The following is an 11,565-nucleotide window of genomic DNA, read 5'->3' on the forward strand; positions in this document are numbered from 1 at the left end:
CTTGTAATTTGTAAGATGTCAAAGAAAGGGATACCCAGCTCTGGCTATAAGAAAACCTCACCCACCTTCTACACCCACCTTTTTTTTTTTTTTTTTTTTGAGAAGAAGCCAAGCAGAAAAAAGATGGTTTAAAGAAAGAGGAGTTAAAACAGCTTGAACTGACAATTGGCACCAAGGCCAGTTGTAAGATGAATAAGGATAATTTTGAGCAGCTTTAGTAGAGTCCAAAAATAAAAATATAGAGATGGACATAAGCATGATGGAACCCCTTTAAAAAGGAATTGTCCAGTTCAGTTGATCTGGTAATCCGGAGAGTAAATAAATGTAGACATAGACACAAAGAAGCCAAGCGCACTGTATATATGTGTATACAGTATATCCTCCTTCTGCTGTTATTTATATTGTTGGAGATAACTTTTATTCTCATTAACACATCATAACAAGTTTGCGTCTGTTGGACTTGCAGCACATTATGCTGACCTTAAAGTGAATGACATTTCGATTAAAAAGCGAGAAAGGCGCCACACATCACTCATAACAGCTACAACATGAGAGATGATTTTCTGGGTCACACTTTCAGGCATTTCCCAGGCTTGATTACAGCTTAGAGACTTAGTGGATTTATGGAAGTGGTTTATTTCTCACCCCATCTCCAACTTAAAAAACCCCCCACCCCATCTAAAACATCTATAAGATGCGTTCTGACTCATTTGCTTGGTGTAATCGATGAGGAGCACGCCACACATCACAGTGTGCTGGGAAAGAAATATCAGAACCCCGCGTCTGGAAATTATGCATAAGCTTCATCACTCCGACAATTAATCTGGAGTTAATCGTGTCAGTTTAGCTGCAATTAGTCTTTAATGTGTTCATAAACATAACAAATAACTGGCAAATAACTTACATCAAGCATTAACATAGTAGGCATTAGATTTACATGACACTGACTTAAGGTTTGAGCAGCTTGACAAATTTAAGATAGCAGCACACAAGGAGCCTTGAGCACCACAGTAATTATCTGGTGTCTTTCTGTCTAGAGGAAATTAATCCGGTGACAGTATCCTTTCTATCTTCCCGTCACACACTTTGTTTGGAGTCATCAAGTAATTTATGGTAATGGAGTCATAGAGTCAATTGGCCTAAAATGAGGAGCATGGCGAGTGAATATGCACGAACAATTGTGAATAAATCCAAAGAAATTGTTCACTTAAATTCCTCTTTTATGTCTTTTTCAATCTCTGGCCTCTGAATCTTGAGAGGGCTCTTGTGAGGCATCTCGTCTATGAAGGAAAAAAAAAAGAAGCCTATAAATGCACGCTATGCGTGTGAAAATATGACTCTGTTAGTTGTCTTCAAAAGCACACAGATGATGTCCATAGTGTTCTGTGTCACAGTTCATCCCTCTCCTCTCCCTCGCAGACACACGCTGCCCTCTGGCTGTTCATGTAAGGTCTGCAACCAAGAGTCCAAACTGTGTTGTAGAGAGCGTCTGCCATCGATTCACAGGCTAGGAGAAAAAAATATGAGAGAGGAGGGACGCTGATTAATTTATTTTTTCTTCTTTGACAACTTGTGGCTATGCACAGGCAGGAAGAGGGGAAAGTTAAATATCTCACCTTGCACTTTCGAAACAAACCCCAGACTCTTCTTAAGGTCAGAGCAGATGCCATGCAGGCACGAGCGAAACCTGGAGTCACAGTCGTACTTGCTCGTACCGCAGTTTTCGTAGCACATGTCAAGCTGGTTGCAGCACTTTGTCATAGCAGGGATCCCCAGGTCAAGCTGTCAGAGATAGATTGTGTCAGCACAGTCTGCTCAAACCGAACATGTGGCTTTTACAGCCATTAAGGTTGTTAATGATATTGCTTTGAAAGCTGTTGGTGCTATGAACAGGCAACCTACAGCAGCATTCACCTGGAATCCCACCAGAGAGGTGCTGCAGCCGTTGGGCTCTGAGAGCTGGAAGCCAGGACGAGGTTGAGGAAGTTCTCCTGAGAAAACATGGAAGCTTCATTTAGGTCTTGAACTTGACTGCGTTAGCAAACAAATTTCATGAGTTGCTCCTGTTCATCCTCAGGTGTGTATCATTTCACAGATAAGATATACCTTCTGTTTGAGAACATGTATATGGATGATTGAGACGAGGGAAAGCTAAACTCCCACTGATAAACAGATGCATTCAGGTTTCGGTATAAGAAGCCTGAGGCCCAGGCATGTTATCTTGGATCAATAAAGAAGTACTTTAGCCCTGATCGTCGGTCCTGAGGCTCAGAGAGAGAAACTCTTGTCTAAATTAGAGGCATTTTCACTATGTCCTTCGCTACAAGTGAAAAACCTGGGTGTTATTTTTGACTCTGAGCTTGGTTTTATCCCACATATTAAACATGTGACCAAAATTGGATTTTATCATCTAAAAAATATAGCCAGAGTCCACCCTATTCTCTCTCGGGCCAACACAGAGATGCTGATGCATGCTTTTATTACCAGTCGCATTGATTACTGTAATGCCCTGCTCTCTGGTCTTCCTAAGAAGAATATTTCAACTTTACAACTTTTACAAAACTCTGCAGCTCGTGTGCTGACGAAGACCAGAGGGCGGGCCCACATTACACCGGTTTTAGAATTGCTGCATTGGCTCCCCGTGTGTTTCAGGATCGATTTTAAAGTTCTTTTATTGGTTTTTAAATGTCTTAATGGTCTTGGGCCTTCTTATCTCTCAGATCTGCTTTTACCATATGAACCCTCGCGGACCCTGAGGTCCTCTGGTACTGGCCTTTTGATTGTCCCTAAAGTCAGGACACATACTCACAGAGAGGCAGCGTTTCAGTGGTATGGTCCTCGTCTGTGGAACAGCCTGCCGGAGGAGCTCAGGGCCGCAGAGAACGTACATGTTTTTAAGAACAGGCTCAAGACCCACCTTTTTAATTTAGCTTTTACTTAACGTTTATTTATTTTATGCTTATTTATTCTATCCTGTTATTTTATTATTAATTCAGGCTTTACCTAATATTTATTGATTTTATTCTTATCCATTTTTTAATCTTCTTACTCTATTTATATTTATATTTATATTGTAACCCGTTCTTATTTATTTTATCATTTTACCCTGTATATAGCCTATTGTGGCATATCTCCAGTGTTTCCTCGGAGGGGGCTCTCTGCACCGGGGCTGTGATTGACCGTGGCTGCTGGGTCTCTGGGGGTCCTCTCAGCCTGGCTGGGGGGCTCCTTTGCCTCCCTCCTGCTGTGTGCCTGGAGGCTGCGGTCTGTGACCGGCTCTTGGTGCAGACGGCTCCCTGTTATAGTGTTTCCTCACTTGGCTCATGTGAACCCAGCCCAATTTTTACTCTACATTAAGTGTGCGTGTGGGTGGGCGGGGGGGGAAGATATGTATGTATTCACATCATTTATGTTAATGAGAGTGTGGGGAGTGAGTTGGAGGGTGGAGTGGGCTGCTTTTAACTATGTAAAGCACTTTGTGCTACATTTTTTGTATGAAAAGTGCTTTATAAATAAAGATTGATTGATTGATTGATTGATTGATTGATTGATTGATTGATAGCAGTGGAATCGGATCTAAAAGTTGAACTAACCAAAAAATATCTAGTTAAGGAAGCATATTGGAAGTGGAAAACACAGTAATCATTTGAAAATCTGCTGAGGGTCAGAAACATTTTTTGGGGGGAAGCTAAAAACAACAATGTGTAAAAACTCTTCTCAAAATCCCTTAAAGACCGGTGAACTTGAACAGAGAATTTTAAGATGGATTCTTACCATATCTTCTGCAGCGGTACTCACAAACACCATTGTGTCCACCGACCAGTTCCACCAGGGAGTCGAAGTATCCGTGCGCAGTCTGGAAATGATTTCTAATAGAGTTGAGGCCCCAGCTGCTGTCTTCTTGTTCCTGTGCTGTTTTCTGGGACTTGTTTGTCTGAACTGGTCTGATCTCATTCGCCTCTTCCCCAGAAGAAGGTTGTTCCAGGCTCTTAGCTTCTTTAGTAAAAGCTTTCAGAGCAGGGCTGTCTCCAGGAGGCCCATCACTGCCTGGCACTGATTCTTTGACTGTAGCACCTTCTGCTACCACCTGGACATCTTCTTCATGTTTGTCACCTGATTGGCTACCCTTCACACCTATTTCACGCAGCGGTTTGTCACCAAAAACGCTGTTACCTGCGTTTGCCTCAGCTGAAGATGAATCACCTACTTCAACAGCAGTGACACCTTCTTTGGCTACGTCAACAGAGGCATCTTTGGCAGCGACAACTGACTCAGCAGCAGGGCCTCCGTCCTCCTTTGCGTCAGTCTGGTAGTAGCCTAAAGTGGCACACGTCCCTGTGGACAGGCAGAGGAGGAGCAGGACAACAGTCCGAAGCAGCATGGTGTCGAAGTGGCAACAATCCAAGCAGAAGTGAGCCGTCAGTAACAGGATGGGAAGAGCTTAGACTGTGAGGGACAAAAACACACTTTGCCCCGACTGACTCTGTCATCCAGAGTGAAGACTTTGACCTCTGATTAGATTCCGGCAGACAGCAAAGCATTCCCTCATGTCAGGGGCAAAGGTCACCCTCTATCAATCCAAAGAAAAGCTTCAGTGATTACACTAATTCTCTGTGATTATTTATCAAATGAGTACTGTCATCAAGGCTTTCTGCACACAGTTATAATTGGATTTCTTTTTCTTTTTTGCTAAGTCATGTGGAATTGAACCTAGAGGAAAATCTCTTTAGGATTCCCGTTAACGCAACATATTTAATACCCCGTTAAAGGAAATACAGCATTAAATAGAAATCCTATCCATGCTGACATTTCTCAAGACATTACAAACCCCTAGACTATCTTCACTGTTTTTGATAAAGGTTACACACAGACACTTCAGCCCTGAATAAGAACAGAGGCAAACTACTGTTAATGTGACATAAGAGAGTGGAAGCATAACAGCATGAACGTTTATGTTATGTTATGATTTCAAGAGTAAAAAAGTTCCGCGGCTCAGCTGGAACATCACTATGTGAAGAATACTAAGCAAATCTTTTCAGTTACACAGTAAAAGCAATATGGGAATTTTGCTTTAGTGCAGGCGTCTTAATTTCCTGCTGACACAATTTTCTCAAAAGTCTCTGCTGCCCTCTAGTGTTTGAAGAGTAGGTTGCTCCCAGTTATTCCATTACTTTATGTTTATATTTTAGATGGATGCTACACTGCTAGTTTATTTATGCAACGCATGACTAACTCTTATACACTCACATAGCATTATATATACAGTATACGTGTTATGTTATTGTATCTTATTTAACACTTAAGCTTTAAAAATTACTGCTAGACTAAAGCATCAGTAAATATAACAAAACAATACTCATAAGGAGGATTTTAAATATCACTGTGTTAATATTTTTGTGCTTTTTCTTAGAATGCAGGATTGGAGTGAAGCATTTTAAAATGGTGTCATTGTTTGCTTTCCGATACTAGTAGTTTGTTTACCCACAGTAGCATTTGCAGCACGCTACAGCTGGGAACAAATATTTTCTAACTAATAACGCTGCACTGTTTTGTTGTCGACAGTTCCCAGATGTGATCTGATTAACATCTCTGATTATGAGTCAGCTATATCGACAGCATGGTGCATGATGAGGGTGAGTGTAGTTGAACTAAGTCTGTTAAAGAACAAAAAAAAATCTGCATTTTGCTTGAGTCAGAGCTCAGGCCTTAACAGAATACAGGTAGAATGAAATGACCACAAGGTGAAGGTTACTGCCAAAAACGAGGTTCAACTATTAACCAAATCTGAGAGTTCACTTAATTTTGTCACACAGCACAGTGAATGTATTATAGGTCTATTCAATAACACAATAACACACGAAAGATTTGTTTCTAAGTTATTAACTTTAGCGCGCTATGATTTTCCATACTTGAAACTGGGGCGACCAGATGATTTTTTAACAAGTTCATGCACACAAACACTTCTGCCACCGCCTTATGGCGACTGGTGACGCCATTCACTCTGCTTGTAGATCTTGGTGTATTTCATCCCACAAAATCCTGTGGTAAAACACAGCATAGCAAGAAGAAGTAAGTAAAAATGGTCACAAACTAATCAAGTGCCACATATTCACTGTTCCACATACCGTCTTATGGCCTTGCTTGCTTTCTCCTTGTTCAGCACTGCGCTGATGTTGTTTTCAAGATCCTTAAAAGACAGCACATCTGACTCTCACATAGTAAACATACATTTGAAATATCTAATACCTGCAATTAAAAACAAACAAACAGACAAACAAAAAACATGCTAAAAAAGACCCCCCTCTCATACCTTGCTAATGACCCTTAGATGCTCATTTGAGGCTATCAGCTTCAATATTTCAGTCTGGAAACAAACAGGCAAAAAGCACATTTCTTGCTAAACTCTTAACTTTGCTCAGTGTGATTTACAAGTTGAGCTATGCCTTTATAAGCCAGTGTGAAATGAGGCCAAATGTAGCACCTGTTGGTCTCTGATATGTCCTTTAGTAGCTGTGGTTGTAACAGTGGACACCAACTTCTCTTCTAGCTCTTCCTCCAGCTGTTTGATTTCCTTCCAAACATTCATTACTTGAAGCCTCTTGAACTGGATGCTGTCAGAATAGCCAGAGACACTCACAGTATCCTGCAGCCCTGACCGACATGTATCTGTTCAAACACAGATGAGGTGAACATGAATGCAATGCATAGAGAACTGATAAGAATTGATGCGTACTCATCATGGGCATGAATGCCATGGTAACTTTGGGCTTAATTTCTTTGAATTGTTGTTTACAGATGGGAGATGCTTTACAATTCCACCAGGGTGGCGTGATTGTAAAGCATACATCTTTAATGACTTAAAAAAACAAGAATTTGGTGCAGAAGTTTGGATTTTCTCTAATCTACACAGGGTCAAAAGCACACATACAGACTCAAAAATATACAAACATTCACTTAAATCTTTTAATATGTGGTGCTAAAAGTTCTACAATGTCTTTTAACTTGACATGGTCCATTAACTTCTTGCTAGTGATGATTGACTACAACTGGTAATTTCTCTTTGCCAGCATAGAAAAAATCCTTTGACAGTAGTCAATGGATTGACCAACACTGAGAAGAATGAGAAAAAGCACAAGTAATGCAGATGTGGCACCATGTTGTCAAGGTCTGGAAGAAGAGCCAAACTGTCACCCTCAGATGGGAAGAAATTAGGATGTTCAGAGACAACCAAACAACTGCCAAGACTAAAGCTTGTCATACGCTGGGAAATGCTGGAATAGCGTCATTACTATGGACTAAGAGGGTGCTCAACAAGAAAGAAGCCTTTGCACCAAAATGAAGTTCTTCAGGCTTGACTAAAATGTGCAGCGGTCTACATGAACAAGTCAAAAATCTTCTGGAGAAAAGTTTTATGGTCAGAGAAGGCAAAGATTGAGCTATTTGGCCATGGTGACAAGAGGTATGTTCGGAGGAGTAAAGGAGGCTTTCAAAGCTAAAAACACGTATCAGCTGCCAAGCATGGTGGCGGTAGGATCTGGCTCTGGGGCTGATTTACTGCCAGGGGTACTGACACATTAAACAAAGTGGAAGGAATCCAAATTCTTCAACTTCACCTCAAATCAACAGCTAGATGACTGAAACTTGGAGACAACTGGGTGTTCCAACAGGACAATGATCTCAAAGACACATAAAAACTGGTTTTGGAGTGGATAAAGCAGGTTAACATTAAAACATTCTGGAACGGCATTCCCAAAACGCTGACCTCAACCTAATTAAAATTATGGTCTAAAAGCTTCATTCATTAAAAGGTCTGAATTACTATGACATTCATAACGATAGTGATCCTAACTGCATATGAAGACATCCCTGCTGGGATTAGAAAGTGACCACTGACACTACAACGTTGTTTGTTATGACTGTTGGCACCAAAAAGTGATTATTTGTTCACTCTTAAAGACCGCAGATATATCTAAAACTTAGCATGCTGTATAGAAAATTAACTGTTTACTAACAATAAGGTACAAAAAATATGTTAAGGTCTTAAGACTTACTTTTCTTGTAACTGTCCTTCGGGTGCATGGCAGCTGAAATGTTCTGTAACTCATTTTGGACCCTGAGGTTTGAAAGGACAAACACACTTCAACTAAAGAGAATGTACATAAGTACAAGCCTGCTGTTGATACTTTGTTTTGTGGTACCGTTTCTTCTCCTCTAGAGCTCTTCTAGCCTCATGCTCCAGCCTGCAAACCTCCTTTTCAGCATCGTCCAACTTGGTTTCGCTTACTTTGAGTGAAGTATTCGGTGACTGAAGCAAGAACAAAACATTAGGACCTAAATTATTTTCCAAAAAAGCAAAAGATGCTTGAGATTAATGCTGCTAGTAGCTAGTAGCTGCTGTTATTGTGTATATATTTATTTATATTTAGATTTCTTCATACATTCTTATATAGTTCTATATTGTGTATTTTGTTGTACAGTTATTTTATTTTCAACTTTAATTTATATATTTTATCTTATTCCTTCCCAGTTAAATTTACCCTTCATTCTAATTTGTGTTGTACAGTTATTTCATTTTTAACCTTAATTTATATTTTATTCCTTCTTAGTTAAATTTACCCTTTTTAATTTTTCATATTTATTTCCTATCTTATTCATAGTCTTTTCCTTTTTTGTTCTCTTTAGGTCACGAGCAGTTGTCCAAGCATTTCACTACATATCGTACTGTGTATGACTGTGTACGTGACAAATAAAATTTGAATTTGAATTTGGCTACTGCTGAAGAACTAAAGGTTTTATCCTTCTCTGTGGGAAGTTTAAATATTTACTGTTTAAACCTTGTTTAGAAATACGTGTAGGCTTTTTTTTTTAAAGAAACATTAACTGTAGACAAGGGACTGAAAATACCCACAAAATCAAATAACGAACTCTGTGACAAGCGGCATCTTTGACTCTTTGTACTGTGAGGAAATCTACGAATATCAGCACTGTTGTTTTCCTTTTTTATGTAAAACAATTTCCATTCTTTAAAGGCAAAATGAGCATGAGAATATATTGTATAGGAACACTATGAATGAATGTCTTTGACACAAAAATGTCTGAATATCACAGTCATTTCTCAGGTTATATCTTCAGTATGTGTGTCTTTGGGCAGTGTTCCTTACCAGGCTGCGTGGTGAGGACTGCAAACTCATCAGGTGGTTGACGTATAAATCATATTCTGTCTGGAAGAGAAAAGAAAGCTTTATTACAGACTGAGAATTATGTTGATTTAAAAAAATGTCCTTGTAGAAAATCCTTCAGAAAAAGATTTTAGAAATTGTATGCACTGCAGCTTACTACCATGTTTAATAATAACAAAAAAAGGATTTCAGCTGCATGAAAAGTAAAATTGTGCACTTTGCAAACTGCAGCATGGGAAGTCTTTTTACTGACAGTCTAAGCAAAACTATCATGTGCAAAAGAAACTTGAGGCATTCGTTATGAATGAGCAGTAATGGAACCATCGCCCTCTGATGACCTCCTCTCTGATGCATCGCGACCAGGTTCCAGTGGCTGCTCTACTTGTACTTGCTACTCCAGGGACTCACTCTCTCTTGGCTCTAATACATCTGTCGGTACATGCTAAAAATGAGCTGGTGGGTACAGAGGAAATGGAAAAACCTTAATTTCCCTCAGGATGCGTCCAAACACTGGCGAGTCTTCACATACATCATCAAAGACGTCACTGAACACCGCAAGGCGGTCTCTGCTGGGCCAGCTCTGCGCAGACAACTTAATCAACCCCTGCGCACAAGACCACACACACAATATTAGCAGGTTAAAAGTGTGTTAGAGTGTATGCATGTTGAAGTCTGTGCATGTCTTTACCCTGTGTTCAGAGAGCCCTTTAGGTTTACTATATCATGCAAAATGCAAAAAAAGAAAGAAAAAAGCAATTACAGACAGTTTATTGATGTCATGGTTTGTGTCACAATCCTCACCTCTTGCAGTTTCCTTGCATGCATTTCAGCAACATTTTTTACAGCCCAGAGGTCCGGTTTGGCCATGACTTGCCAGCCAAAGCATTTTTTCTTCTCTTGCTGGTTTTGGTTGTTCAGGCTGTCCTGGTCAGAATGGCTCAATGTGAAATGATGATTTACCCCCAGATCAGATGGAGATTTAGTTTTTTTCTGAGAACAAGCTTTCTGCTGGACAGGCAAAGTCCTTGAGGGACGGTAAACTATATGAGATAGACTTATATGTTCTCTTCTTTCAGGATGTGATGTATGATCTTGTGTGTACCCCAAGACTCTAGGCTCTACTAAAGCTGTGCCAGAAGTGAGCTCAGGGGGGAACTCTTTCATTTCATTCTTTTTTGCCTTTGTCTGTATCTGCTGGAGAGATAGTGGGTTTCGACTTTCTTCTTGGCTCTGAGACATCCTCCAAAAAACCGACTTTGTCTCCTCTTGAGGCTGACTCTGGTTCAGGCTGCGAGGCCCCAGATGACCCGAGGAGTAGGCCAGGATATCAGCCTTCTGCCCGGCTTCAGCCGCCAGCAGCAGTCTGTGGATATCACTCCCATAGCGCCCAGGCTTTGGCTTCACACTGCTGGACATGGCTGTGAAGGCCAACTTATTGTTGTATAGTTGTTTTAAAGACATACGAGTAATAATATCTAATTATCTCAAGAGGTGTACAATTTCTTAAAATATTAAAAACATTCGTTATTCTTTCTGGTGAATAGAAATGCACCCTAAAAAGGAATTTTTCTCTCAAACGAAATCAAAATGACTTAAATTTTATGGTAAATCCAGACACTGCACAAATAATTCAGAGAGTTTACGCTTATAGCAAAACTACTAGTGCCTCACATTCACGTGATTAATTTATTTACTAAAGATCGTGCTGCAGGATAACAGAATGAAATAAACTCTCATTAATGACCTCACCTGTTAGCTAACTGTAATTTGGACAGGCTCAGGACAGAAAACAAACTTTCTTCATGGCCGCAGCAGTCTGTGCTTCACTCGGTTGCCAAGGTGATCGAAGTGCGTAATGTTTGTGCTGCGTTCAGTGTCCCGATAATAATCGTACCCGTGAGCTTTCAGGCGCTAGTCCTCACCTGGACCTGACGAAGAAAACAGCTGGAGTGAGATTGTAGAGTACTCTATGCGTTAAGTAAGTTTGTGTTCATAGATATCTAAACATTAACGCAATTATGGGATCAGCTTACTTATATTCAAAGAAGGAAACTATTAAAAACATTTACATCTATAAAAAAAAAATTGTTTCATTATTTGATAAGAACTCCAGTGCTCTTCAATAAATACTACATATGTTCCTGCACAGAACGAAAAATTAATACAAATCTTTGTGAAATGGGGAAATGTTGTTACTTGTAAAAACTTTATTCAAACTCTTCACTTCATCTTCACCTGGTTCTTTGTAATAAGTGGGTTATTATGTGCATTAAACACAGGGTCCTGAGGGAGTAGGAGAAAAACAGTGAAACATGGACTCAGGGTTCAAGTCACCAGAATACACAGATGGCAAAATTGAACATGAATAAAAAAACTGTAATGTATT

General features: G+C 40.0%; 2 protein-coding genes across 5 annotated transcripts; both read right to left on the reverse strand.

The window, feature by feature from the left end:
• Nucleotides 1–583: 583 nt before the first annotated feature.
• pla2g12b (phospholipase A2, group XIIB) lies at nucleotides 584–5,953 on the reverse strand. Of its 3 annotated transcripts, XM_082556745.1 has the most exons (5): nucleotides 5,910–5,953; nucleotides 3,775–4,335; nucleotides 1,903–1,991; nucleotides 1,617–1,782; nucleotides 584–1,507 (listed from the first exon to the last, which is right to left on the reverse strand). In XM_082556745.1, the coding sequence occupies exons 1-5, from the start codon at nucleotides 5,947–5,949 to the stop codon at nucleotides 1,389–1,391; spliced, it is 975 nt and encodes a 324-aa protein (XP_082412871.1). In that variant the 5' UTR covers nucleotides 5,950–5,953; the 3' UTR covers nucleotides 584–1,388. The 3 variants fall into 3 exon arrangements, with proteins under 3 accessions (XP_082412871.1, XP_082412872.1, XP_082412870.1); XM_082556746.1 differs by lacking the exon at nucleotides 5,910–5,953 and having other exon boundaries at nucleotides 1,915–1,991; nucleotides 3,775–5,132; XM_082556744.1 differs by lacking the exon at nucleotides 5,910–5,953 and having other exon boundaries at nucleotides 3,775–5,132.
• LOC309720143 (uncharacterized protein C6orf118-like) lies at nucleotides 5,274–11,016 on the reverse strand. 2 transcript variants are annotated; one of them, XM_082556743.1, is made up of 10 exons: nucleotides 10,929–10,994; nucleotides 9,981–10,610; nucleotides 9,661–9,783; nucleotides 9,162–9,221; nucleotides 8,199–8,305; nucleotides 8,052–8,113; nucleotides 6,482–6,666; nucleotides 6,311–6,364; nucleotides 6,126–6,187; nucleotides 5,274–6,039 (listed from the first exon to the last, which is right to left on the reverse strand). In XM_082556743.1, the coding sequence occupies exons 2-10, from the start codon at nucleotides 10,593–10,595 to the stop codon at nucleotides 5,997–5,999; spliced, it is 1,311 nt and encodes a 436-aa protein (XP_082412869.1). In that variant the 5' UTR covers nucleotides 10,596–10,610; nucleotides 10,929–10,994; the 3' UTR covers nucleotides 5,274–5,996. The 2 variants fall into 2 exon arrangements, with proteins under 2 accessions (XP_082412869.1, XP_082412868.1); XM_082556742.1 differs by having other exon boundaries at nucleotides 5,279–6,039; nucleotides 9,981–10,597; nucleotides 10,929–11,016.
• Between the last annotated feature and the right edge of the window lie 549 nt (nucleotides 11,017–11,565).

This window comes from Aulonocara stuartgranti (genome assembly GCF_965226115.1).
Source record: "Aulonocara stuartgranti genome assembly, chromosome: 13".
Lineage (NCBI taxonomy): Eukaryota > Metazoa > Chordata > Actinopteri > Cichliformes > Cichlidae > Aulonocara > Aulonocara stuartgranti.

Excerpts from the sequence above, each read along its gene's own strand:
- pla2g12b (XM_082556744.1), bottom strand. The coding sequence starts at position 4,381 with ATGCTGCTTCGGACTGTTGTCCTGCTCCTCCTCTGCCTGTCCACAGGG. Across the intron at positions 1,783-1,902 it reads GATTCCAGGTGAATGCTGCT|CTTGACCTGGGGATCCCTGC; the intron begins GTAGGTTGCCTG and ends TATCTCTGACAG. Across the intron at positions 1,508-1,616 it reads GTTTGTTTCGAAAGTGCAAG|CCTGTGAATCGATGGCAGAC; the intron begins GTGAGATATTTA and ends TTTTTCTCCTAG.
- LOC309720143 (XM_082556743.1), bottom strand. The coding sequence starts at position 10,595 with ATGTCCAGCAGTGTGAAGCCAAAGCCTGGGCGCTATGGGAGTGATATC. Across the intron at positions 8,306-9,161 it reads AGTCCTCACCACGCAGCCTG|TCACCGAATACTTCACTCAA; the intron begins GTAAGGAACACT and ends TTCTTGCTTCAG. Across the intron at positions 8,114-8,198 it reads GCTCTAGAGGAGAAGAAACG|GGTCCAAAATGAGTTACAGA; the intron begins GTACCACAAAAC and ends TTCAAACCTCAG.